Source organism: Fonsecaea nubica (assembly GCF_001646965.1).
Source record: "Fonsecaea nubica strain CBS 269.64 chromosome Unknown Scaff93, whole genome shotgun sequence".
Lineage (NCBI taxonomy): Eukaryota > Fungi > Ascomycota > Eurotiomycetes > Chaetothyriales > Herpotrichiellaceae > Fonsecaea > Fonsecaea nubica.
In genome coordinates, this window is record NW_019173766.1 from 26,505 (window position 1) to 48,009 (window position 21,505).

The following is a 21,505-nucleotide window of genomic DNA, read 5'->3' on the forward strand; positions in this document are numbered from 1 at the left end:
ACGAGCAAGGAATCTGCCCAAAGATTTGGGTCTCTACCACACATATGCACCATCTGAAACCAGGAGCTTGTGCCTTACCAGCACTTCGCCTTACGGCTTGGTGCTTGGCAATTCTCTCTCCCATTCGCCTCGTCGCCTGAAGTGCAGGCTCTGGGCAACCACACGTATAAGGTCGACTGAATTTGGACATTTCAGTATCGCGTGGTGTGATATGCCTACCTGTCATCCTTTCCTCGAGTATCCTCGTGCACTCACCGTGCAGTCATGCCCACCCGCGCAGAAGCAAAAGAACATATCAATTCATTCTGGACGAGACGTCACATCGCCAGAGATGCCATCGATATTGAGAATGACATCAATCTTCGCGACCTTTCCAATGGACTGAAAATGTAGTTCCACGCATCAACGTCCCAGAGACTTGTGCTAACCAAATTTGCAGCCTTTCTGATGGCCTCTACGGTGATCTCACTCACTTTTTCTGGGAATTGCTCCAGAACGCGGATGACAGCAAATATCTTACAGTACCCCGCGTCGACTTCGTCCTGACCAGCCATTCTCTGACTTACGAGACCAACGAAATCGGCTTCACCAGGGATGATGTGGAGTCGCTGTGTGCAGTGGGCTACAGTTCAAAGGCCGGCCAGAATGACACGATTGGGGAAAAGGGCATTGGCTTCAAGTCAATTTTCAAAATTGCAGACGTCGTCACCATTCACTCAGGTGTATATTCTTTCAAACTGGATACGCGACCTCCTCTCGGCAACGTCGCATGGTTCTGCCCATTTGGCTGGACAAAACACAAGACTTCCCTAGGACATCAATCACCCTGCAGTTCAAGGCCGACCTTGACGTGTCCAAGTTGCGCCAGCACCTAGCCTCATTTGATTTCACCTTCCTACTGTTTACCCGAAATATCAAAGTGATCAATTTGAAGGTCTTAGCTGGACAGCCGTTTGAGAAGCTTGGACGGCTCCAACACTTGGCGCATAACGGTGAAAGAATAGAGACAAGGATCGACGGCCATCCCGATGCGACGATGGACTATGTCATATTTCGACGCAAGTATCAGGGCATGCCTCCACGTCAACCTAGCGCTCAGGTTCAACCCGACGGCGATAAAACGACAATTGTGCTTGCTTTTCCACACCGCAATCACAAACCGCTTGCCGAAGGCCAAAAGACCTATGCATACCTACCTGTCAATTCCTTTGGATTTCAGGTAGGACCATTACCGCTCTTGCAAAACGATTCGATCCTAACAGTGGCGCAGTTTATTATTCATGCTGATTTTGTCTTGACTGCCAATCGAAAAGGTATTGATAGTGACCGAGGATGGAATATCTCCCTCCAGAGGCGTTTGCCCGAAGCGCTCTGCTCTGCTTTTGAACAGTTGGCAACATCGGCGGAATCTCAAATGAGGTTTGGTTGGCCCGAATATCTGGGCTCTCTGGGGTTTATTCACGATTCGTTTATGAGAGAAGTTGCTGACTCCACTATCAAACAACTGCGATCCAAGCTACTGGTTCAAACAGAGTTGCAAGACGGTGTTTTCCTGGCGCCTCAGGATTGTCTGACTGCATCAGATGGGTTTCGTGACGCCACTGGCGGACTTCTTATCACCGAGGGCACGTACGCACAGCGGGTGAGATCGAATGCCTACTCTCACAACTCGGCATCGATCCTCTCAAGACTGGGTGTCACTCCCTTCGAGATCTCGCACTTCGTGGAGTTGCTGGCCCAATATATTTCAGCGCATATGGCAAGTTTCTCATCAAAGGCAACAGCATGGCACTCCCGCGTCGCGAGTCTTCTCTGCAAGCATTTCTCGAACGGAAAGTATCAGCTCTATTCACCCGTATTCCAGGCCTTCAAAGCTCTGCGGATCATCCCGCTGGATGACGGCTCATGGGCATCTGGTGCTTCTTGCGCAACTAAAAAGGTCTTTATGGATCAGGGTCGCCGCATCGCCCTCCCCACTGGCCTCCACTTTTGCTTCGTTCAGGCGTCGGCTGCCGATGATCGTGACCGCAGACAACTCTACCGACTGCTAGGTGTCAAATCATGTGATGAGACAGAGATATGCAAGATGATACTCGACTCCCATGCAACAATGGTGGTTTGGCCACCTTTGGAAATCCTTATCTCGCATGCGATGTACATCTTCCGCGCTCGCTACCGACCTCAATATCCCCAATCACTCCGCCTGCGCCTCCTTGACTCCAATCTTACTATTCGATACCGGGAGAGAGTCCATCTTCCTTTTGGGACACAAGGAAAGGCTCTTAGACGGCTTTTTGCAGACGACTTTTCTGGTATCATCTGGCTACATCCAGACTACGAAGATAGAGTAACGGAAGGCGAGAGACAAAACTGGTTCCAATTCTTATGCTCCGTAGAAGGAGTGTACCGGTTGCCTCCTCTTCATTCAGGTGGACGACTCTCTGATGCAATGAGGCATATCTTGATGAGAAACGGATCAAAGGAATTTCTCTGGCATCTGAAGACGCAATATCGTTTGGGCTATGGTAATATGTTTGGAGATTTGCACACCAGGGAAGCTCAAAAACTCACAGTGGATATCAGCAACATTTGGGTAAGCACCGATCAAGGTGTGCAGAAACTGTGCGAGACGATATTGCCGTCTTTGTCGTCTGTCAGCCTAGGTCTTCTCCCTGTTATACAGCTGGTTGATCCACAAAACACGGACTGGAGCTTCCTCCGCAAATTTGGAGTCCAGACTGAGCTCTCGCCGGACTATTTTGTGAAACAGCTCCGGGCATTGAAAGAAAACAATGACCAGGGACGAGTGATTGCAACGGCTACAACTGTTTACAAAGCCATTGCAGCATATCCGGCCTTGGACGGCTCAAAACTGTGAGTTCAACACTTTTGGGATGTGGTAGCTGCTCACAGCGATGAACCAGGGCGAGTTTCCATACCGAAAGTTTGATATACGTCGACCCCGGCGTGTGGGTTTTGCCACATCAGTGTGTCTGGAAGGCCTCATTTCCCTGCACGAAGGTGCCTGTTCTCTCCAGACTCTATCGTGGATGTGACAATCTTTTCCAGGCCCTGTTGAAAGTAAGGGATGCAGGACTTGACGATTTAATCTTGGAGCTTGAAGACATGGAGTCAGCACGAGACCTTGACCGAACCAGGCTTTTACGCCAGAATATGTTGCCTGCTCTGGACTCCTTCCTAGGCAAGGCTTCCCTGTCAATGACTCAAAGACGACGATTGCTTCTGCTTCACATTTTTCCAGTTACTCAAGGTGGATCTAATGATCCTACCCAAGCTGCACAGTTACTCCGAGCCGAAGACACGTTCTGGATTGCAGACTTGAACTTTCTAAAATCAAAGTTCGAGGGACTCTTGCCATTGCTGGATGTAACTGAAAAACCCTTCAAATCATCACTACACAACGTGTTCAAGAAGTTGTCGATGGACTCCAAGCGTTTGTCTCTGAGCGTCCGGAAAGAAGAGAACCAACCAAACCAAGGTGATATATCCGAAGTAGCGGATCCTGCGCTTAGCAATAGGCTCCGAAGGCAGAGTCGATACATCATTGGGTGAGTACTTTGTACCCTCCACGGCACAGAGTCATGTCTGACAGGAGCAAGCATTGTGTGTCATGAAAACAAACTTGATCAGCCAGCCGACCAGGTGACAGCAATGCTTAGCAACATAAGGGTTTTTCGGGTTCCAGACATAACTATCAGGCGATACGTTCTTGATGCCAGCACAAAGAGATACGGCCGCGACGAGAAGGGAGAGGTTCTCTTGCTGGACGCAGATGGAGAACTACATATTAAGATCCGGCGAGATTCAGAGACCATGGACATCATCATCCCATTATCAGATCGTTTCGCAGAACGCTTTCACTTGGGGAACGCCAACCGCGAACTTCTTGTGAAAGTCCTCACAACTGAGAAAGTCGAGCAATTCATCGAAGGACTCGAAAGAGCAGGTATCAAGACAGATCCAACAACCGTCGTTGAAATTGTGGCTGAAGACGGCTCGGACGAAGATTCCGATGAGGGTACACTTGCTGAAGATCCTAGCGACAACCTCGGATTGGCTTTCCAAAAATTGCAGATCAGCAAAGGGAGGACTGGTAGTGGTTCAGACGAAGAATCTTCGGGATCACAGCAACGCAGGCCATCACAAACACCAAGCTCACGGGGACGTCGAGTACGCAATGATGCAGCGGTCTCCTCGCCATTCTCATTGAGAAGACGGTCGGGCCAGGCTGCCTCCGGTGGGGCAAGATCAGATGCTATCGCTACAAACGGGGAGACTGCTACAGACGAGAATATTGCGCGCTTGACTGCAAGCCTGATTGACGCAAAGCTGTCTGACACCACTAATGAGGTCTTCCGCAACTGGGTTACACCTCCTTCGGGAGTAGTGCCCAGCAAGTCTTCAGTGCCCGTCTTCGGCATGGCTACTGCCTTCGAATTCACTTTCAATTCACCTTCTCCCCAGCCTCTTGTGAACAACCCTGATGCCAGCGGGAGCAGTTCATCGGGGCCAAGTACGGCAGCAACGTCGCGCCATGTTGCCGACAACTCGCCAGAGGCCCAAGCGGACTTGGATGCGCCACAATCTTCTCCCAACCATTTACACGGTGCGTTTAAAACCCCAACAAAGGCGTTTCGACAGCCGAATCATCCCTGGTCGTCTGGACGACCTCCCAGGAGCAGCCATGGTGGAAACAGCTTTGTCGCTCAGGAATCCTCTGAAGCCGTACCACATGAGATTGGATTTGCTGGAGAACACCTGGTGAGTATTTACGACCACCCATGGCACTAAACCAGCTTTCTAACAGACAAAAACTTAGGTATACAAGTTTCTGGAAGACAAGCTGTCACCATTTTTTACGCCAGAGAACTGGACAAGTAGAGGTCGAGCGAAAGCCTTTCCAAATCCATTCAGCGATGACTTTCGCGAGAAGGACTTTGCCGATTTCACCTACGTCGACACCGACGGACGCTTGCGTATGTATTTGAGCGAGCACGTCCCGAACTTTGAGAACCCAACCGGTCAGCGGAACAACATCACCTATCACTTGGAGGTCAAATCTACCCTGGGCAGCCTACACAACCCGGCATTCCTGAGTAATAACCAGATGTCCATGGCGAAGAAGTACTCAGGGCGATTTTCGACGCCGGCCACCCAGACCGATGTGTACATCCTGGTTAGAGTCTACGGGCTTGGTTCGGACCCTCCTCAACCGCAGTTGTGCCTGTTTCCTGATCCTTGGAATCTTATCTGCCAGGATTCTCTGCTTATCGAAGGCGAAGCTGGGATTTATGTGCGACCGAAAGTCGCCTAAGCGACTGTATTACGCGAATTAGATTAGGCAGATGTATTGCGAGCGAAGGACGGCGCATTTATGTCTAAGAAGGCTAATATAAAGCCGACCTTCTACACTGTCTTCGAATGAATTAGGTAGAGGATGCATCATTACCGGGCAAGAGAGCATCCTACGTAGAAGCCACCTAATTTAAGAGTCCAACCACATTAGATGAATGGAGTCGTGTCAGGGTCTCCAACATCAATGGTCCTATCGTCCGAAGGTTACGAAAGTTACTGTTGTGAAATTGAAGAGGAAGAAAGGAGATGAAGGGAGAGACAGGTTACGAATATAGTAAATCGACTCAGACACCTTAGAGGGGATTTTTACGGCTGTGAGGGAGTCGCCGTTTCTAGCCGGCAACCAAATCTGTCCACCGCTGTTTCATATAGAATAGAAATAGTGAACTGGGGCGAGGCAAAGGGAAGCAGAAGAGAGCGGAAGCGGAGCGAGAGGGGGGCGAAGGGAGCGGAAGGGCGCAGACGGGGGAGCGAGGAGATCAAATAGTTGCTAGCGCGGGAGAAATGCGGCGACGGGTGAGTCAGTCAAAGGGCCGTGAAAAAGTGTTGTTCAGGGATTCTATCAAGGATATATACATATATTCTTGAGCCACTTATCTCTTGCTGTCGGTCTTGTCGCATTTCTCTCTGCGAAGGCCTTCCTGTTTTTACATTTTTGGGCAAAACATAGTGACGGACGGGGAAGTGGGAGAACATTTTCCATGATCGGACCCAAAAAAAAAAATGTATCCGTCTTTTTGACCGACTCTCTCTCGCTCTTCCCATCCCCCCCCCCCGGAAACGAAAACGAAATCGGGAGTTTTCAACAGCTTTGTAGCCATTTTGCTTCTATACCGATCTCTCAATACGCGCCTCAATAGTTTTCCAGTGCCGTTCTTGGGCAAGGAAGTGACAAAAACCACACCACCACCAGTGAGCCACTTGTACCGCGACTTCTCTTTACTCACCAGCTGCTGCAGCTCATCGGCCAGTTGATGATTGTCCATCATGTTGGAAACGTCGGATGGGGATGACTTGACTACCACCGCGCGAGGAACTTTGCCCGACCGCTCATCGGGAAAGGGGAATGACTGCCACTTCAGCAACGGCCGGATGTGATAGCAAAAGGGCCTCGAGCTCGGACGGGGCCACCTGCATGCCCTGCGTAAGTTCAAATGTCAACATTTCTGGCCGGCTGGATGCTAAGGTAAGGTAGGGTAGGGTAGATACACCGATGCACCAGTAGACAGACAGACTCGGTATTTGACGGATGGATAGATGGATGGGCTTTGGAGAGGTGCGCTCATAGATCTGTCCATCTATCTATTTGTCTCGTCTGTGTTTGTGAGGGGGAGAGAAGCTCGACCAAAGATGCCTCAAGAGGGATCATCGAGCAGAGAACCCGGTTGTATTTGCTTTAGCACCATCTATACCATACCCAGGTATCTTGCGTTGTATACTGTACCCGCACCCGCACCCGCCCCCGTAACCGTACCCGTGGACCTGTGGTGTGCATTGGAACCCATATCCAGATTCTTTCAGAGGTTTAAGTTCCTCCACTCACTCAATCATGGACAAAGTCTAGGCTTCTTCCGGCTCTTGCATTCTTCCATTCCCCGTCCGGTCCCGGCTGGCGACGGTGTCACCAAACAAAAGAACCACGAGCTCAGCTCAGCTCAGCTCAGCTGGCGACCCTTACATCGTAAAACGCCTCGCATTCACGCATGCTCGTATGCCTTTTCCCCGGGAGATTTGGTGCCGGTAGATTATTTATCCAGATTCGAGATCGAGACGCGGCCGTCGTTTTTCTTGTCCGCTGGAGAAAAGGGGGCGGCGGAGAGTAGACTCGACGGGTAGAAGAGGGCCAGTAGTTGGTTGGTTGGATAATTGAATCTACCTAGGTGTCATGGGGTGTTGGTTGGTGAGTTCACGGCGGACCTTGAAAAATGCAGAGTCTGATCCGTTGAAAAGGTGGTAGGTAGATTGTGAGGGAACTGTAAATCTGTAGGTAGGTCATCATCCCACCGTTTGTTGATGCCATGGCCCATCTCTAACAAGATATTCTTTCTCGGGAGCTTGCCTTGTCAATAGGGGCCCTTCTGAAATGCCCACTCACTCCATGCAAATACCTACCTACCTACCTACCTGACCCCCTTCATGCATATGCTAAGCAGCTCCATCGTCTTCCACTCCAAACCAGACCAGAGCCGGCCGTTTCCAAGTCGTAGAGCACTGAGAAACAACCTCTAATATCACACTTTGAAACTTCGTATATGGCGTAAACCCCATGAGGCGCCCCCCGGAAAAAACAATGGTAAACCCAAAACGCACGTCTCCAATGCAGGACACACAAAATTCGACGGGCCCTTTTTTTTTCTCTCTAGATGTTGTGAATTAGAAAGTTTCGGAAACTGTCCCAGTAGTCGGAGTCGACGTATCTGGGGGGGGAAACCACGTAGGTTAGCATATCTGGTAAGGTCAAGCAGATACTCCGGAAAAACGTACATGTATTTCATGCTGCTCCTCAGACTGGGCTGGATGCTCTCGGGTTGCCATCGGAAGATGTACATGACAAACGCCCAGCTCAAACTAGCAAAAACGGGCCACGCATTGTTCTCGATTTTTGCCTTGACCTCGGGCGATAACCTTTGGGTCCATAACGTCGGAGTTGGCGTCGATCTCGTGGCGCTCGGCGGTTCAATGCTGAGCCTCGCCAGCGCGAGCATTACTCGGGCAAAGACGTAGATGACGATTTGCTGCTCGATACTAAAGGAAATAGTTTAGTCTCGCAAGAGCCAGCTTACACCAGGTACAATCGAGTCTTACCCGCCGTGCTTCCCTCGTCCAAAGACAACATACCCGCCCAACAGGCCGGCGAAAAAGGTGTCGTACGGCCCCTCCTTCCCGGGGTGTCTGGGATTCAATAGCCTCAATATTAACATCGAAGACTTGTACACTGTCGCAAAGAATGCGAGGTTCCGCGCATGTTGTCTGGTCGCTTTCAAAACAAGGCGTATCTTTTCGCGGATCGACCCCGACCGGAACATGAAGACCATCACCAGGGCATGAGGAAATCGTACTTTGGCACCGTAGACGGCGCCATTGCGGGCGGCTTTGAGGATTGCTAGTAGGGGAGCAAGGTCGGGGTTGAGGATGATGGACTCGACGGTGTCCTGGTAGGCGTTAGTGAGAGCTCAACAGCGCAGAAGGCGCCGCATCGCAGACTGACCTTTAGCACATCCATTTCGCCTACTCGACGGCAGATATTGTATTGTGGAGGACGAAAGATTCCTCAATATCCCAGGAGCGCAAAGACCAAGGCAAAAGCAAGGTCACCGGAGAGTTACAAGGCAAAGGGCGCAGTGATGGCAGCCAACGTCATGGGCATTGAGCTGCGTGCGTGGCTGGAATGAGCAATTGGCATGTGTTAATTTGGTTTCACGTCGAGGCAGCAGAGCAATTGAATGCCAGATGGAGGGTTGCAGAGTGCAGAGCAGCAATAAGAGGCAGAGAAAAGACTCCTCGGCGAACGAGGAATACCGACTACATCATCTTTGACTTGGTTTGTCGGTGCATGTGAACCGCGGGCGGGTCAGCGAGGGCCAAGTTGTGGGCATTTTTTGCCTTCCCCACAGTCCGATGATTTTGTTCAACCGCCGCGCTGAGCCTCGGTTGTTTTTGGTATTCCCACTCTACGCTTCCCGCTGTTCATTATCCGATACTACCTATACATGATGCTAAACCTCGTCTGCCGAGATGGTAGACTCGTCCTTGATAAGATACTCCCTTAGGTCCATGTCCATATTCACAGCCATATTGCCTCGTCGGAAACCTGCGAACACCAGAACCTGCCTGCCTGCACACCAGAGACTTCTAAAGTCACGGGTCTATCGCGTGCCACAGAGCATCATGCTCAGTTTCCTCGGCAAATGCCCATTGCGTAAATAACGGCCTCTCGAGGCTTGATGGCGAAGTCCTGAACCTCACAGCTACTGGCTTGGGCACGCCAGGCCATCCCCCAACCACGTATGAGGGCTGCGACGAGACGTGTGTCCAGATTGTGACTGTATTTCAGGAACAGTCGTAGTGGGAAGTCTGTCTTCTCAGCGTATTTTCGAGCTCTTGGAGACCCTTAAGTCTCGCCTACCTCAGGAGGTCCGCTGTCGTTTCGGCTTATCATTATCGTCGTCACTTGCATCGTTCATCTCCTCGTCGTCATCTTCGCCGATGCTAATGTCATCTCCGCTGCCTAGACCACTGCTTCCTTCTTCCGAAGAATCGTCAACGTCCATGCCGCCGTTTTCCATGTCTTCGTCTTGGCTGATAAGGTCTTCCTCGCCATCCACGTCTCCCGTCTCTTCTTCGTCCTCAACGTCGTCACGGTTCCTCTTGAGGCCTTTCATCTTCCGTGTCTGCAGGGTTGAAAGATCCTGCTTGCCCAGGTGCACCCGGCCAATCTTGTCACCCACCAAGTCTGTCTCGATGTTCTTCTTTGTCCGTGCTTCGTTTGGCCGACGGCCATGTTTCAAAGCATCCCTCATCACCGCCGCATCCGCCTCATGGAATCGCCCGACCCGGAAGTCAAAACTGGGTCCGATGGGGTCAAGCTCAACTCGAGGAATTTTGGGGCTGTTGGATCTCATAGTCCGTATCCGATACCACCTGAGATGAAGAACAGGTTTGTTCACCGGATCGTTCAGATCTCCCGAAGGACTGGCGCTCTCACCCGCGGCAATCATCAATACATATTGTAGGCCTGCGACGTCAATCGAAGATATCTCTTCGCCTTGAAACAGATCCAGCATTATCGATCTGAGCGACTGATAGAGCGTAGCTTGCGCCGACGATGAAGTGTCGTCCCACTGAGACCCTGCGAACAGAATCAAAGGCTTCATCCCAATCCCGATCTGCAATTTCGTCTCCGACTGTTGCTCGTTCGGGGGCACCAGGAGGAGCAGCTCGACCATGTCCAGCAGCTTGCCATCGTATATTCGCAGGACGGTGATATTGTTGGGTCTTTTCTTAGAATGAGTACCAAAGACCACCACGCCACACTCGTTTTTCCCTGCCAGAAATTCCAACGACTCGGAGTTCTCGAAAGGGTGGATGTTGTCGTTCTTCTTGGTGAGCATCACAGAGTCCGGCTTGGTGAGAGTGTGAACGGTTTTCAGCACGGTGCTGACCGGCTGCGGGCATTTCGTGCCATGGAGGAGGAGGACCCGTTTTCTCGATTCCACCTGCTGAGGCTCGCGTGCTTTGACGATGCGGGCAGTCCGAGCATTGCGAGGTTTTCTGCAAATGTTAGTCTCCTCTGCGCAAGGGTGGTCGGGGAACTTACATTTCGCGCAGCATCGCGAATATTGCTACCTGGCTTGGAAGAGAGAAAACGCAACCAACAGATGCCCGAAGACGAGACGAAGAACCCTACAGTCTGGACTGACCGCTTTCGCACAGTTTTGGGAGGCACAAAAATTTCCAGGCCGCAGGTGAAAATCCTTATCGATAAGGAACGGTGGAGTATAGAGCCTATTGCGGCACATTCCGTTGCCGCCTCGCCGCGTTTGCCCTCGGCAACATCAACGATGTCCTGTTGCTAGTCTCTACGAGAAACTTGAACTACAAGAAATTCCCGGCTCGACGTCTCCAGGCTACTCCATCTCTGACCCACATGCTGCCCTATCTTGCCGATTGACCCGATACGCTCTTCTCTCTCGGGAAAGTGAGATAGGTAACTGGAGGCACAAAAAACGAATTGTTCGTCAAAGACCAGCAGCTCACAGGGAAAGGGAGACAACAAGAGCAAGTGTGTCAAGCGCAAATGCCTGTGTGCGAGCTCAAGACTTCAAGTTTCACTGCTACGGAGTGCCTCTTTTGTTTCGAAGTTTCGTATCTCTAGACAGCCAGCATAGTTTGGCGAAGAGATCCTTGACCACTTCTCAGAGCTCTGCATCAAAAAGGTATCTCGATTGACATCCCGATACTCAGCCCTTCGGTTTCAGGAGCGTCCTTGGAATAAGTCAATGAAGCTGAACACTGATCCGCCGCTCTTGTAAGATGGATAGGGTCACAATCGACGCTGTCAACCAAACAGCAGGTATGTCGACCGTTTCTCAACTCGGTAATGCGTGGCAGCGTCTCGCGTCTCCTCGTCACCTCTTATATATCTGCGAGAAATTGCTTGTTCCTAATCTGCATACCAATGACTGCATTGCCCTTGGTGGCAAACATATCCGGCGGAAATCAGCGAGGTCTGCTCCTGTTCCTTTGTTCACGATATGCCAGCTGGAGCGACAGCAAGGCTTAGTTTTGTCCACCTTAGCCGACCTCTGACAACAACAAAGTTTCGTCCTCAACTCTGATCATACTATGATGATGCAAAAGCACGATCTACACATCAAATCAAGGTCAAGGGGCAGCAGTCTTGCATGGCCCCTGCGACCTACTCATGCACAGTCGCACTATGTTCACCACTTCCGTGATGATGTGGAGGACTTCAAAATCTTGTCGAATCACGTATAATAGTTCAAAATTCCTCGTCCATCAGTGTAGCGCACGGAGAACTGTGAAGGACCTTGCAGGAGAGGGAACTCATACAGCTATGCGGCAGAAAGGGGTTGGCAGCCTCGTGTCGGAGAGAAGTTGATCCGATATGGTTGGTTCTTGTCCTCCTACGGTCTATCTCCCTACGGCAAGGTCAGAGATCGTCCGGTTCCTGGGGAATATATCTCTCTCTTTATGTTTATACACATGCACATATCGAGTATATACCCAACTTACTCGGGACCTACTGCATATTACCCCGGGCCGCCATTGATCCTAGCCATATTTTATGTACGTACAAATCGTACCACGTCTTCCTTAACTCGAGAAAGTCGCGCTTTGCTGGGTGGATGGAATATGTTCATCCGAGGCATTTTTCAATCTCTTTGTTTTGTCAATATATTCTCTGCTCAAATCTCCTTTTTTTTGCTGTTGGGTAGTGTGTAGGAGGAGATGGTTATGCCCCCTCCCTCTCCATCTCCGTTGACTACTACCTAGGTTCACCTAGTGCCTGTCTCTCTGGTAGGAAATATCCTGGGAGATCCACTCGGGATGAGACAGGCATTACCGCTCTTTTGTTGTTGTTGAGGATACAACAGTAGCAGAGGACTATGAAGCGCCACCGTGTGCGCGCGCATGAAATACAACAATACGGTTGCTGACACGTCCCATCTCAAGACCAGGTCAAGACCACTTGACACAATGAGACCATGGATACTTCCTCGGAAGAATCACCCGCTAAAAGTGTCCGTGACACCGAGACTCTTCTGGCCCGCGGCGGCCTTGTCCAGAGCGACGTTCTTGTTCAGCTTTGTCGTCTCCTCGTCGATCTTGTCCTGGTCCGCGTCCCCCTGGGCGGCCTCGATCTGCAGCGCCAACACCTCGAGCTGCAGCTTCAGCACTTTGTTCTTGATCTTGCCGTTCTGGAGGGCCGTGGCGGTGGCGTCGTCACCAGCGGCGGCGATCTCGTCGTTGAACCCGCCGTCGCCGGTTTCGGCGTCCTCGGCCGTCTCCCGCGCGTCCTTGATGATTTGGAGATCCGCGTCTGACACGGAGGCGAGGTCGGACGTGTCAATCTGTTCGAATCCGAGTCAGCCAAAATTGTCTGTCGTGGGACCGCAATTCTTTTGTAGTTGGAATGAAAAATGAACAGGAGGACGAGGTACTTACAGGGAACTTTGCATTCACTTCGGCCAATGCGTTCCCGGCCACTCCGTCAGAGACTTGGAACTGACTGTACGGCTGGACGGTGAGGACGTTGGCTCGCTTGGTCTTCGCACCGACCCCGGTCGGAGCAGCCGTGGAGAGAGCCACGATGCTCAAGAGGATGGTGGCGGGTGAGATGTACATTTTTGCCTGTTCTTCTTCTTCCAAAAACAGAGAGAGTATGTGTGTATGAATTGCTGCTGGTCACAGGGTTCGCCAAGAACGAGAGTTGAGAAAGACAGTCCCAAAGAGTTTTGGAGAGAATATAAAAACAGACCAGCTGTTCGATTGACGATAGGGAAGAGATTGAAAAGTGACAGCTTGAGATGGGAAAATAAGACCAGCTTACAGATCCCGTCAGGACAGCAGCCCAGCCCGACTTTATATAGTAGCACAGCACAGCAGGATTACCTTTTTGGCGCCTGACATTGACTCTATCACATACAGACCGACGCTTCGATGTACCAACTCGGTACTTCGAACAATGGCGCCGCTGTGTCGTTGGGTGATTGAGACAGCAAAAAGGGCTAATAAAAGGGCCGAGGGATAATTGGATTGTCGCACCTTTGTTCCCACGTTCCCACGTGGGAATCGTGCTGTGATGGTGGCACTCGCTTATACCGTGGTTGGTTTGAGAACAGTCATGTCGTTGATGGGGATAACCTGGAAGAGGTAGAGAGAGAGAGAGCCTCGCTTCAAGTGGTGATGGTGGTGCTACCCCTGGTCCTGGTCCTGGCGCCGAGACTGAGACGATACTGAGACTCGATAACCGAACCGACCTCCACATTTTCCATCACCGCATCTAATTTCCCTTTTTTCCTCTCTGTTGGTGCTTGTGCATATTCCCCCGGATACTCGGGAGGAACGTATAATAATGTTGTTTTCAGGACCATGGGCATCATGGCCGGCAAGGATATCTGACTCAGGTAGTTTTGTTGCATGGGTGGAATATGGTTTTCTGTCTTCTTACACCAGCGAGTTCCACTCCGCGTCCCCTTCCTCTTCCCATAGAGGAAGCGAGGCAAACCAGCCATACTACGTACCAGAGTAGTTTGGTTGGGACTTTCTGACTTATGTTTGAGCGATCGACTGTTTTTCCTCGCGTAGAGTGTAGAGTGTAGATTGTAGACATTTATGCTGGTGCAGCACTGGCGCTGTATATTGTGAGGCACTTGATGTATCAACTTGGCCATCCCCTTCCCCATCCCCATTTCAGCGTCAGAGTCAGGATCAGGGTCAAGGTCAGTGTTAGTGTCAGCGAATTCTCCTCTTCGGTTCGGTTCGCAAGCGAGGAATGACAACCCATGTACCTCGTACCGAGTAGTCGGTACCGGCGAGTAGCAATACAAGGAGCGAAGGAAGAGTGGAAGGGAGGGAGGAAGTGATGGTCTACTTACTTAGCACCTAGTAACTGGGTAGTACTGTATGTATAACAAGATGCCCCCCTCCCTCTCTTGGAGTTCCTCCAGTTACTTCTTCGGACACATATTATCTGCATGCACAAAATACCAAAGTTGCTGTGAACTGTTTACTCACATATACACTCACACACTCACACACTCTCACATATGTAAGTAGGTTGGTAGGTATCTACAGTACGTGCACAGTCCACCCCCCATATGATCCCAACCTCAATACTATGTACTCGTATATGTTATCACCAACATTCCCAGAGAATGGCCATTCCGTCGTGAATTATTCTATTGTGATAATGCCTCAGCAAGGCAGCTTTTGCGTTTGGGCCAGGAAAGAACCACGGCACTTCCAACTACTTCCCATCCTTGGCCCAGAAACTGGGCACGACACCGAAAAGACTCACCAGCGCCAACCACCACCACGCCCAGCCGACCACACCCTTCTCCAGGCCTTGGCCATACCAATGACCCGCGACGATGGGTCCAATCGTCCGGAACGCGCTGGATGTCGCGGCACCCATGCCGTGGATGGTGCCCAGCATGGCGGGACTGGGGCTGGAGTTGTTGATGAGCAGGACAGAGCCCGGGATCGCAAACGTTCGCGCGGCGACCTGGAGCACCACGACAACGACGATGCCCATCCAGAGCACGAACGGGTGAGAGATGAGGAGCGACAGGTATGGCGCTAGGGCGTAGGCCACAGGGAACACGAACAGAGACCAGCGGGTGGAGCGGAGAAGGCCGAATCGCGCATTGATGCTCGGATATAATGTCAATTGTAGGATGATTCCGACGAACCCCAGAATCGACATTGCCAGACCAATGGTAGGCAGACTAAATTGCAGTCCACCCGTGAAGACAAAGGGGAGATGAACAGTGTTCTTCTCCTCGTCGGTGGCTCGGGCCGAGGAAAGGAAAATCGTCCAGAGTGAAGCGAAGCCACCCATCTGGAAGTCCATAATGGCAACAGTTGCCAGGACGAGGAGGACATTGGAAGTGATGGCATGATAGAATGGAGGGGCTGATTTGGGAGCTTCAGATGGCCTCGGAGGTGTCTTTGACGAGGTTGCAGAGGGATTGGCGCCCTCGCCTTCCTTGGGTGGCAGTGGTTCCAGCGGCGTGCTCGAGGGCATGTTCTCATCGTCCACCGTATCTGGACCAGGGGCGACATCCACTTGGCCAAGCTGGCTGTACCCGAACCGCTGGAAGACCATGGTACGGACGCGGTAGGTGATGTTCTCGGCGATCTCGATGCCGCGGTCACGGGTGTATTTCCGGGAGCCCAGTGTTTCTCGCAGACCCATCCACACGAGCAGTGCATCTGTAAAGAGCACGAGCGCGCAAAACAGGTTGGGGGCGGCGTAGGGAAACGTCGTCAGCCATGAGACCCCATGAGCTCCGCCAAAGGTCGAGTTCTCTCCAAACAGACCTGGATAGTTGTGCACGGGATCGGAGAGCATCCCACCAAACAGCGGGCCAAAGATGTTGGCGATATTCCACGCCAGAGGCAGCAGCAGGAATGTTCGGGAGTGGTATTTCTTCTCGGTACTCTCTGCCAATGCCGTCCTTGCTCCTCCCACGGTTGCGTTAACGGCACCACCCAGACATCTCCAAACCACGGCTGCAGGGAAACTTCTTGAAAACGCCACGCCTATACAGCTCAATGCTTGTCCCGTCAGCCCGATTAGAAGGACGGTCTTTCTCCCAAATGACGGGGAATCAGCCACCCGCCCCCACAATATGCCTGTGAACACCTGGGCGGCCGTGAAGACGCCCTGCAACACACCGGCCTCGAAGGATATTTGGCTGTCCGGCGCTGAAGGGGAGAAGGACTTGAGTTGGTAAAACATGTAGGCCTGCAGGGCGGCCTGCTGGAAGAAATCGACCACTCGCACGGAGCATATTATGAAGAGTTGGAACTTGTTCGGTATCGAGGCCCATGACGGGGGTGGCGGTGGTTTGCCCGGTCGGGTTTCGACGTCGTGCCGCATGGTTAGAGAGGGTGTATAGGTGTGTGAAGGCGAATATGCGTCACCGAGGTGTGTTCTCGTATGTTTTCATGTATCCAAGCATGGCATCCTCGGTTGGGAGATGTACGTTTCAAATGCGGAGGTGTGTTTTCGGGCTCTCGGGCTGGTAGAATAATCGCAGGAAGTTGTCGGCTATACGAGTTAGCAACCGTGCTTTTCGATGGGATACAAGCGACAGTCAAGTGCTCGTATTGTGGAATCTCTGTAGTGTGTGCAAGATCCAGCAGATGCTTCCTCGAACGAGAAGCTGGATGCGGCAGTATACGAGTGCACGTAGCTCCCGTCACCGGACCAAGAGATAGGCCAAGATGAACACCAGATAAAGGATATCCGAAGTCGGGGGAGGTGAGATATGAGAAAGACGTTGCTGGCGATGGGCCGATGGGAGGGAGAGGACGGGAAGACGTCAACCTACAGCGCTACTGTAAGAATTGTCCTCGTAGGTGGGACGGAAATACCACGCACGCACCCGTAGTACGTAGCCCCCGGACGCACAAGCACCATTTGGGGCCTCCAGGGCCTCCCTAGAAGAAGCATGGCGGCAGCGTTTTTACCTACAAAAGCCCGTAGCATCGGCATGGGCTCAGCCGAGCCAAGCACCCCCAAAAGCATTTTGTTCGTCAGTCGGGGACGGAAGTCGGGGGGTTCCTTGCCACCTGCTCGTCCGACCCCCTCTTTGTTTGGTAGCTGCAGCTTGCCTAGCTGGCCCTAGGCACCATTGGCGTTGATCTTTAGGCGAAAGTGGCGCCTTTGGCTCGCCCCAAACCTTGGAAGGTAGTTTCCACCTTAAACTTGGTACTCGGTACATGTTACTCGTATGTATCTAGCCTGGCAATCTTGGCTGGGATTGAGACGAGATGTAAGAGAAGAAGTGAGAGATGGATGATTGACTGGAGGAAGTGGCAGGTGATGCTCTCCCACTGTTAGGGTTTTGATATTTTGCTATCGACACATACGTACGTACAAGAACAACTACCTCTCCCCTCAGAACGAGGAGAATGATGACTTCGAGCAGAGCTGGAGCTTCAATAAGGATGTTTCGGCGGTTGTGCATTCCAAGGCCTCCGCAATCACATCTCAAAGATTAACCAAATCCTGTCACTCCAGCCAAATGGCTACAAGAACAAGTACCACCAGGGGTAAAGGACAGGCCTCCCCTTTCCATGATTTTTGGTCTCACCTTATTTCCACCTTGTTTAGCTTTGATGGAAGCGAGCCTCGTTTGATCATGAGGCTGAAAATCAAGCATTCAAAGCTACTTTCTCATACGAGATACATACCTCCACCACTCACTCCATTTCCCCCCTTGGGAGTTTACTGGGAACCTACCGCGTACTACGAGTATGTACTTTGTACACGTGGATACTTTGCCACCTCGAGAAGAGGAAACTTCTGCACGTAGATCAAATGCTGGATCCGGCACGGGGGTAATACTCGTAGTAAATCATGGGCGCGCTCCGGGCGTCTCCCGAGCCTCTTTGGTGTACGTGGCAGGCGTGGACGAGTCTGTACCTGCTCGTTAGAGAGGTCGATTTGTACGTGTACCTCGTAGGTGTGCGTGTGCGTGCGCGTAATCTGTTTCATCTCCCGCCAGCCTCTTTGTTACCCAAGTCATAGTCGTACAAGTGTCTCTCAAAGACCTCGTGGCCTGAAGTGCAGGTACGAGTACTCGGATCCTCTGTTGCGTATCTGTCTATCACAGTCAGTTCCACCACCCCTAAACATGCGGCCGACGGCATCTCGGTTGTGGCACCTTAATCTCGATATCTCCAGACATGCACTGAAGGTCCCAGGCAGGGGGTTACGAGTAACTCGTACGTATGTACATGTCTACAGGACATTCTGTATGTACATACCTACGGAGTCTATTACAGGTACAAGTACACGGTACAAGTTACTGTATGTGCTGCCCCAAAACTTGGATACCAGGGCCACCCAGCACGGCTAATCGGCATTGATCTCATCCCACCACCATCCACCACCACCACCATCATCACCCATCATGCATGCATCCCATTCCTAGCTGGCAAAAACCCCGATTGTAATATAATACCATGGGTATGGAATCAACCTGTAAAGACACACTAACAGAAAAAAGTCAAGACTTTTTGGAGAGACGGCGCCAAAACCAGCCGCTGTTCCCGCCACCCAAGAAAAATATACTTTGCGCTTTGGGTCTTGGGACTCGGAACTCGGTCGACCCTTCGATCACGGACAATAGTACCGAGTATGGTAGAGTAGAGTAAGGAAAGCAAGTGCTTACCGAGCGAGTACTCGTAGCTACCTACCTCGCTACCTACCTACCTACCTACCTAGGTACGTACTCGAAGAAGCAATCAAGACTTGACCCCCACGCCTTCTCACATACTCGATGTTGAACGACTCACTCACTCACAACACAACAGCTTCTTTCCAACTTCATCCTCTTTGATCCCCGAGAGCCGTGTCTACAAAGTTTGTCTTTCCTTGCTTGGGTACAGTAGGTACTTGAAGTGGGAAAGTCTCTCTCCAGCCGGCGGCAACGCTATCTATGTAGCTACATTAGCTATCGATGGAGGTATGAAGGCGAAGTCCCAGATCCAGCGCACGCGACCACTCGAATTTTTTTTCTTCTTGCTTTCCTCGAGTTGAGTCCTGGTGCGCTATGAGGGCTCCGAGCTCGGATTCGGTTGGTCGTGACATCATTCATTAAGGTCTACCGCCATCATCACCACTGCTTTACAGCTACAACAGCTATATGTGGATACTCACAACACCCCACCTCGTACCGAGGAGATGTATAGCATAGATAGATATCTCCATGCTGTGCGTGCCCGATAAATAATCCCATGTCATTAAATCTCTAATCATCCCCATTTCCTGGCAGTGCAGAGCTGAGCTGAGCTGGCTGGCTCCAAAATGTCATGACGGGTCTGTAATCATCGGCGTCCTGTCCCCGTCCCTGTCCCCGTCCTGCTCCTCCAGCGACAGAGCCTTGTATCCGGCTCCGGCGCCCACGTCTCTGCCTCTTCCCCCTTTCCTCTTCACGGCCCGGTACACGTTGTGGGCCAGGACGTGGACGGGGCGGGAGACAAAGTTCCTCGTCGCGAGCACAATCACCAAGATGATGAAGACGGCCAGGCCGCCAAACGTGGCGCCAAACACCTCGGCGTTCTTGATCCGCTCCGCCCGCTGCCGCTGGGTCTCGAGCTTCTCCTGCTCTTCTTGCTCTTGCCGGAGCTTGTCCTCCTCGTCTTCCTGTTCGTGCTTCGCCGCTTGCTCTTTCTTGCGCTGCTCCGGCGACGGCATGAACCGGCACGCCACGTCGTCGCAGTACTCGCGCAGTTGCTCGTTGGGCGTGAAGATGGCTTGCACGGCCGATGTGCCCAGCACCTGGCCGTGCGCGTCGAGCGCCTCGGCGTACGAGTACGTGTACACCTCGTCGTGCCGGTAGATGGTTTCGAACCCGTTCTTGGGAACGTTGGTGATTTCCTCCCACGGCCCTTGCTTGTTTTCACCGCCGTAGAAGCGCCACGACTTCACCTCGGTCGCGCCGTTCCACGAGGCGTAGAGCATCATTTCCCGCCCTTCCTTCGAGTACGTCCACAGGGCTGGCTTGGTCAGCGGCATGCCCACCCAGTTGTCGAATTTGTGCACCCGGTAGTTCATCGTGTTGGTCCACGCCAGGGCCCCGTAGAAGATGATCTCGTACGACTCGGGCGCGTACTCGGTCCAGAAGGCGTCGTTGCCCCAGCCCATCAAGATGCCACCATTGGGGAGAATCTGCATGTTGCCCTGTGACTTGGAGATGTGGGCGTGTCCGTCGACGAACGGCGGATCGAGGTTCAAGATACACGTCGCCACCTTGGTTTGGTGGTCCAGCACAATGATCTGGCCCGTCGAGTGCGGCTGGGTCTGGTTGTAGCCGTTGGAGCCGTTGTCGAACAAGGAGATGACCGTGTGCGTCTCATTGTCGGAAATAAACCGCGCGTCATGCTGAGACGAGAACTGAAACTTGTCGAGTGCGTAATCCGATTTGGCTCCGTTCAGCCGCCAGATGACGTGGCCGTCGACTCCCGACAACTTATACACTGCCGAGGTGTGGCGGGCCGATATGAGGTAGTCGCCGTCCTGGTTCTTGTCGATCGAGTTGATATGGAAATAATCCCAGGGACTGTTGGGGTGTTCGCCAGTGCCGCTGATCTCGGTGGAACTCGGTTCCACCCAACTCTCGCTGGGGTCGACATGGTCAAGACTGTGCCATTCGAACAGGACTTCTCCCGTGTCGACGTCGACTTCCTGAAACGCCCCCTGCTGGATGTAACCGAGACCATCGCAAAGATTCCAGGGACACATGTCGTAGACGCTGCGGAGGTACTGGGTCATGAGCGCCTGCTTCCCATCATTGATGACCCGGAATTCATGCATGTCGGACGAGGCCTGGTAACTCCCCGGCTCAATGGACCTGACGATGCGATAATGTTTGTCCATGATGAGACCGTGACCGTGGCCCCACCCGAGCATTTGCACGCCTTGATAGAAGCATAGATGGACCTCGCCTTTGTACATGCATGTCTGTGGCGCGTGAGAGACACCAGGTCCAGCACTGCCAAAGCCGGAATATATTAAATTCTTGAGGGAAGGATATTAGCAGGTTAGGGTGCTGGCGAGGGACCGCATTAGACTTACCGCATCATTGTCGTATATGTGGATGCCTTCCTGGGCTGCTTGATACGGTGCGACAAAGTAATAACCCGGTGCAAGTTTCTCAGGCTGTCTCTGAAAGACGCTGAGGATGGGCGCAAACAAATCAGGTCTCTATCATTCATCGGTCAGTCAATCCAACGCATCCGAGCTGTAAAAGGTCGTTGACTTACCGATCGAAAGATGGAAATAGGTTGGGACTTGTTGTCGGCGGCTATTCTCCAAGCGAACAGGCATATGAGCCAGCACTGCAATGATAACGAGAGCCTCATGGCA

At 52.0% G+C, this 21,505-nt stretch overlaps 6 protein-coding genes across 6 annotated transcripts; 1 reads left to right on the top strand and 5 right to left on the bottom strand.

Moving 5' to 3' along the window:
• Positions 1 to 264: 264 nt before the first annotated feature.
• On the top strand, positions 265 to 5,335 carry AYO20_09707 (hypothetical protein; the record flags this gene model as incomplete). The annotated part of the gene is made up of 7 exons (XM_022647976.1): positions 265 to 389; positions 440 to 720; positions 804 to 2,874; positions 2,925 to 3,021; positions 3,070 to 3,569; positions 3,720 to 4,782; positions 4,841 to 5,335. The coding sequence occupies 7 exons, from the start codon at positions 265 to 267 to the stop codon at positions 5,333 to 5,335; spliced, it is 4,632 nt and encodes a 1,543-aa protein (XP_022496024.1).
• A 2,400-nt stretch (positions 5,336 to 7,735) lies between these two features.
• Positions 7,736 to 8,599, bottom strand: AYO20_09708 (hypothetical protein; the record flags this gene model as incomplete). The annotated part of the gene is made up of 4 exons (XM_022647977.1): positions 7,736 to 7,793; positions 7,861 to 8,121; positions 8,182 to 8,528; positions 8,585 to 8,599. 4 exons carry the CDS (start codon positions 8,597 to 8,599, stop codon positions 7,736 to 7,738), a joined length of 681 nt encoding a protein of 226 aa, XP_022496025.1.
• Positions 8,600 to 9,503: 904 nt separating this feature from the next.
• On the bottom strand, positions 9,504 to 10,707 carry AYO20_09709 (hypothetical protein; the record flags this gene model as incomplete). Its single annotated transcript, XM_022647978.1, has 2 exons — positions 9,504 to 10,647; positions 10,694 to 10,707. 2 exons carry the CDS (start codon positions 10,705 to 10,707, stop codon positions 9,504 to 9,506), a joined length of 1,158 nt encoding a protein of 385 aa, XP_022496026.1.
• A 1,919-nt stretch (positions 10,708 to 12,626) lies between these two features.
• AYO20_09710 (hypothetical protein) lies at positions 12,627 to 13,245 on the bottom strand (the record flags this gene model as incomplete). The annotated part of the gene is made up of 2 exons (XM_022647979.1): positions 12,627 to 12,971; positions 13,066 to 13,245. 2 exons carry the CDS (start codon positions 13,243 to 13,245, stop codon positions 12,627 to 12,629), a joined length of 525 nt encoding a protein of 174 aa, XP_022496027.1.
• A 1,624-nt stretch (positions 13,246 to 14,869) lies between these two features.
• Positions 14,870 to 16,507, bottom strand: AYO20_09711 (hypothetical protein; the record flags this gene model as incomplete). Its single annotated transcript, XM_022647980.1, has 1 exon — positions 14,870 to 16,507. One exon carries the CDS (start codon positions 16,505 to 16,507, stop codon positions 14,870 to 14,872), a length of 1,638 nt encoding a protein of 545 aa, XP_022496028.1.
• A 2,940-nt stretch (positions 16,508 to 19,447) lies between these two features.
• AYO20_09712 (hypothetical protein) lies at positions 19,448 to 21,501 on the bottom strand (the record flags this gene model as incomplete). Its single annotated transcript, XM_022647981.1, has 3 exons — positions 19,448 to 21,157; positions 21,215 to 21,343; positions 21,403 to 21,501. 3 exons carry the CDS (start codon positions 21,499 to 21,501, stop codon positions 19,448 to 19,450), a joined length of 1,938 nt encoding a protein of 645 aa, XP_022496029.1.
• Positions 21,502 to 21,505: the final 4 nt, after the last annotated feature.